This window comes from Chrysochloris asiatica, unplaced genomic scaffold (genome assembly GCF_000296735.1).
Source record: "Chrysochloris asiatica unplaced genomic scaffold, ChrAsi1.0 scaffold00062, whole genome shotgun sequence".
Taxonomy (NCBI): domain Eukaryota; kingdom Metazoa; phylum Chordata; class Mammalia; order Afrosoricida; family Chrysochloridae; genus Chrysochloris; species Chrysochloris asiatica.
Window position 1 is genome coordinate 16,500,475 of NW_006408580.1, and position 6,073 is coordinate 16,506,547.

General features: G+C 38.2%; 1 protein-coding gene across 1 annotated transcript in view; it reads right to left on the bottom strand.

Annotated features, from left to right (window-relative positions):
* The window catches only part of SYTL5 (synaptotagmin-like 5), a 204,936-nt gene extending 200,220 nt beyond the window's left edge, over positions 1–4,716 (bottom strand). The window contains exon 1 of the mRNA XM_006864299.1: positions 4,598–4,716. Coding sequence (XP_006864361.1) covers positions 4,598–4,716 — 119 coding nt within the window. The remainder of the gene's footprint in view (positions 1–4,597) is intronic.
* Between the last annotated feature and the right edge of the window lie 1,357 nt (positions 4,717–6,073).

The following is a 6,073-nucleotide window of genomic DNA, read 5'->3' on the forward strand; positions in this document are numbered from 1 at the left end:
AGAATGAATGTAAAACTAATGTTCTCCCATAATTCACAAGAAAACATTTAAGAAAAAAAAATAGCATAGTATAACAGTTGTTAAGTGTCATCAAGTCGGTTCCAATTCATAGCGACTCTGTGCAGGGTTTCCGAAGCTGCAAACCTTTACAGAAGCAGAAAGCATCATCCTTCTCCTACAGAATGGCTGGTAGTTTTAACCTGCTGACCTTGAGATTAGAAGCCTTACTCAGTGCTTTATTAGCACATTAAATAGCAAGACTCCACAGCTGATATGGAGACCCTAGGTATTACAAGCAGTTAAAGCACTTGGCAGCTAACTGAAAGGTTGGAGGATCAAGTTCACCTAAAAGTGCCTCAGAAGCTAGGCATGGCAGTCTACTTCCTCAAAACCAGTCATTGAAAACCCTAAAGAGCACAGTTCTACTCTGACACACATGGTGTCACCTTGAGTCAGAATGAACTCCACAGAGGCTAGTTTTATGTGCATGTGTGTGGCAAATCTATTAACTACCATAATTGTGAAGTCGTGCTGAACATAAGTTGTATTTTGAGATGCATGATTCACCTTCAATGTGATATGAAAATACCTGTGATCTCTCCTGGTGACAAAGTCATACATTCTGTTAATATTACTGTGGCATGTTGCCTTATATTCGTAATGGAAGGAAATGCTAAATTTCAGTTAAAGGTTGATAAAGACAAAAGTGTAAGTCTTTAGCCTCAATGGCTTGATGATCAGAACTCAACTAGAGGATGCTAAAAAAAATAATAATTTTTGATAAAGGAAACAAGTGTAAATTGCTACAATTTGATGAACTTGACCTGGACTTATGGATGGATGTAGTAGCTCAAAATACCAACTGAGAGGGAAGGAGTCTTCACATCAAGTATTAATCCTATCCCCTCTATTTACAGGGCTGATAGGGACGGGAGACTTAAACATTGGCTACCTAAAATGAGGGGATGATAAAGGCTCTGACTCATATGCACAACCAAATGAAACACTGCCCAGTCCTGTGCAATCCTCAATTGTTTTTATCTTTGAGCCCAATGCTACTGCGACTGTGACAATCGATTTTGTCAGGCATCTTCCTCTTTTTTACTGACCATCCATTCTACCAAGTCCTTCTTCAGGGACTGGTCCCTCCTGATAATAAGTCTGAATTATGAGAAACAAAGTCTCACCATCTTCTCTTCTAAAGAGGACTCTGGCTGTACTTGCAATGAAGATTTGTTTGTTCTTGTGGCATGCTTTCAGCGTACTTCCCAATACCATAACTCAAATAAGTCAATCCTTCTGTGGTCTTCATTACTTAATGTCCAATTTTCACATGCATATATGGCTATTGAAAATACCCTGGATTGAGTCAGGCACACCTTAGTGCTCAGAGTAACATCTTACCTCTTGAGTATCGACGGTGGATCCAAGCAAAATGAAGTCTTTCACAACTTCAATCTTTTCTCCATTTATCATGATGTCACTTATTGGTCTAGTTATGATGACTTTTCCCCCTTTACATTGAGGTGCAATTCATACTGAAGACTGTGGTCTTTGATTTTAATCTGTAAGTATTTTAAGTCCTTTTCACTTCCAGCAAGCAAATTTGTATCATCTGCATATCACAGGTTGCTAATGAGTTTTCCTCCAGCTTCACAGATTATTTGCTCAGTGTACAGACTGACTAAGTATGGTGAAAGGATACAACCCTGGCAAACATCTTTTCTGACTTTAACCCATTCGGTATCCCCTTGTTCTGTTCTAACAACTGCCTCTTGGTCTATGTACAGGTTCCTCATATGTACAATTAAGTGTTCTGGAATACCCACTCTTCACAAAGTTATCCAAAGTTTGTCATGTTCGACAGGGTCAAAAGCCTTTGCATGGTTAATAAAGCACAAGTAAATATTTTTCTGGTATTCTCTATTTTCAGCGAAGATCCATTTGATGTCAGCAATAATATCCCTTGTTCCACGTCCTCTTCTGAACCCAACTTTAAGTTCTGGAAGTTCCCTATCACTGTATCATTGCAGCTGTTTTTTAATTATCTTCAACAGAATTTTACTTGCATGCTATATTAATAATATTGTCCATTGATTTCTGCATTCCATTTAGTCATCTCTGTTTGATATGGGCACAAATATAGATTTCTTCAAATCAGCTGTCCAGGTGATTTGACAAATTTCTTTTGTCTCCAGTGCTTCATCAGTTTGTTGAAAGATTTTAGTTTATATTCCATCAATTTCTAGAGCCTTATTTTGCCAATGCCTTCAGTGCAACTTGAATTCTTACTTCAGTACCATAAGATCTTGATCATATGCTACGTCTTGAAACGCTTGAACATCGACTATTTCTTTTTGATACAGTAATTATGTATATACCTTCTATCTTCTTTTGATGCTTTCTGTATCATTCAATATTTTGCTCATAGAATCCTTCAATATTGCAAGGAGAGGCTTGAATTATTTTCTTCAGTTCTTAAAGCTTGATAAATGCCGAGCATGTTCATTCATTTTGGTTTTGTAACTTCAGGTCTTTGCACATTTCCTTATTATACAGCCCGTGTTGTTGTTGTTGTTAAGTGCCATTGAGTTGGTTCTGACTCATAGCAAACCTGTATAGGATTTCCAGGGAGCAGTTGGGTAGGTTTGAACAGCTGACCTTGCAGTTCAAATAGACCTTTTGGTCCAGTGATTATCCTACAGTGCTATACCAGGACTCCAACTATACAGCCCTGTTGTTGTTGTTAAGTGCCACTGAGTCAATTCTGACCCATAGCGACCCTGTGCAGGGTTTCCCAGAAGCAGCTGGTGAGCTTGAACTGCCAACCTTGCAGTTCAAATGGCTTTGCAGCCTGGCGCATTAGTAAACTAATATATAGTTATAGAAAAAGTGCAATACGTTTAATCAAAGCTTTAACTTCTTCAAGATTTTTGGACTCTCATGGAGGAATGGGCAGGAAGATTTTGGGCTCTTAATTATTATAAAAAGAGCTTATTTCAATGTTTTAACTACTCTACAGAACCTAATTCCTTCAGATACACTGAAGATTTTTGTAACATGAGAAAAAAATCTTGTGACAAGTTTTCTCCTGAAGTAGAATAAACATGAGATTCTGCTTGTAGTTTTGGAAACCATTTTGTTGCTGTTGTTAGGTGCTGTGGAGTTAGTTCTGACTCGTAGCCACACCTCTCCGTACTGCAAAAGCCAACCCTGACTGATCCTTCTCCATCTTCACAATCTTTCCTATGTTTCAGTTAGCATTACAGCAGTCACTGTGTCAATCCAGGTTGTTGAGGATACAAGATACACAAGCTACATGCTACACAAATGACAGTGACTGAGGAGCGGACTGTGATTACGTATGCTCCTTTCTTCAGGGGTGGGGTGAAATAAACAAATATACAAAGGGACTTCAAAAATTCATGGGGAAATGGTATTAAAAGATAATGAAAATATTCTACAGACTTTTTGAATCCTCTTCATATTGAATAATCAGCACAATACAGCCAATAACCAATCAGAATGAGTGGTAAAACCAATCAGAAAGATGCTGTGGCCATTCAGAACAGATGATGGAATAAATCAGAATGGATGTTGCAACCAATCAGAATGATGCTCTGACTATTCAGAACAGATGATACAGCCAATCACAATGGATGTTACAATCAATTATAACGATGCTCTGATCATTTAGATGATACAAGTAATTGGGATGGATGCTAGCTGAATCACAAAGAAAATCATGCAATGGGAACCAGTGAAAGATCAGCTCTCTCTACAACCAAAGTGAAATCCATTTGAAGTTAAAATTACTCAACTTCCTCACACAAAAATGAAACTTTATTTCAAGAAATTCAAGTTATTTTGGAGGACATGATGGAAAACTTTAACTTTCCAAATCTCCCTCTTCTCCAAGCCATGTGGAGGCAAATTCCCAGTAAGAATGATCTGAGAGATGCATTATAATTAAGGAATTTTTGTTATGATTGTGTCAGTTCCAATTCATAGCAACTCTGTGTATGTAGAATTTCCAAGGAGTGGCTGGTGGGCTGGAACAACCAACCTTGTAGTCAGAAGTCTAGGGTTTTTAGCCTTCAGTGCCATCCCAGGCCCTCATAAATAAGTAATAGCTAACATTTATTGAGCAATTATGTGCTAGGAACTGTACATGTATTATCTTGTATGACCTTCCTTAATATTACAACAATGCTATGAGTTGGATACTAACATTGTCTTTGATTTACCTATGAGAAAACTGAGGTCTAGACAAGTTCACTAGCTTGCTTGAGGTCATACCAAGAATACATACTAGCTCTTAAACTCAAACTTGGGCAGTCCTTTCTCTTAATTACTAGTTTTGACCTTATTATCAAATGGACATTCACATCAAAATCTTATTAGCCGATTCCATCATCACATCAGACGAAATGGCAAAGTGTCACAGATGTTTCGTAACAATTGGGCTATTGCTGGGAACTCATGAAGTCACCAGCCACTGTCTCCAGTGCAGTCACAGTTTCCCCATTTCTGATCTATATGGCTTCAAACAAATTCAAAACAGTCAAGGAGAACAGAAAAGATACAAGAATATTACCTTATTCTCTTATCCTCCACTTTTTTCAAATATTCATCTCTCTTTAGAACTCCTAGGATCATTTCCTTCTCATGATCTAATAAAAATGATAGATTGATGAACTCCGAGTTCTTAGACATGGTATTTCAGCAACAGTTCTGTATAGCTATGATTGAATGTTCCAGAAAGTGAATCGATAGTCACAATTTTTTAAGTCCTGCTGATCAATTCAGGGTCACTCAATGTCTCACTGTCAAGTGGTTCTTATAAGATCTCTGCAGAATTGCCTATGGTGGTTAGGTACTTTTTCAGGCTCCACAAAAAACAGGCTCCACTGGGCTTACATTCCAAGAAGGTCATTATTGTTTTAACTGAAAAAAGTCTCCAAAGCCTTTGTTGTAGCGTGGAGTCAGATAGCAGCCGAGTTTCACTAATAACGTTCAATTTTAATCCTTCTGAAAGCTATAGAGCAGGAATCGATCTGCTGAGTCACAATCCTGAAAACACAAGAAAGGATAGACAACAAAGGAGAGAAAAATGAATTAGGTCATTACCCCCAGATCACTGGTAATGGTAAAAGTGCCTAATTTTTGAAGCAGTGATATACAAAACTCAGCAAAACCCAAATATTTTCCATCAGTAAACATGCTTTTATTAAATACTTACTTTGTGCTTATTACCATGAAACATTATATATTAGTTGATTCCATGTTAAATATCAACCTAAACAAATTTCACAAACAGTGTTGAGTGAAAAATCAAGTTACAAAAGGAATCATACATTATTAATATATGAGGATGAGTGAAAAATTATCCATACTCTGGCTGTAGACTGGAAGATTCGAACTGCTGACCTTGTGGTTAGCAGCCTAGCTCATAATCCATTATGTTACAAGGGCTCCTTTGAATTATTCTCTGTATGTATTGTTGTTGTTATGTGCCGTGGAGTTGGTTCTGACCCATAGAGACCCTGTATAGGGTTTTCAAGGAGCAGCTGGTAAGCTTGAACCACCGACCTTGTGGTTTAAACCACTTTGCCCTCCAATACATTAGCCCACAGCACTACAATATTGAAAGTCATATTCACCAGACCCTGCTTCTTATCCTAATTCTTGAACACATTCTTTCCTTGGCCTGACACCTAAATTCTGTCTGTCCAACTCCTTTAGAATGACTCCTTGGGTGATCTATGTGGTTTTGTGATTTGCCATCATCTGTGACACTGTCCTACAACTTTTCCCCAGCTCTATGAACTACAAAAGGAGCTCTGGTAGCGTAGTGGCTACCAGTTGGGCTGGTAAACTCAAGATCAGCATTGTGCTTTCTACTCTCATAAATATTTACAACCTCGGAAACCCTACTCAGGGTCACCATGAGTTGGAACTGACTCCAAGGCACATAACCACCATGAACTACAAGCTACATACTGTTCCACTTGGTTTGATGGGCTTGCAGACATAACTAGGTACATACTCAAAGACTGCTTTGAAGACTCCC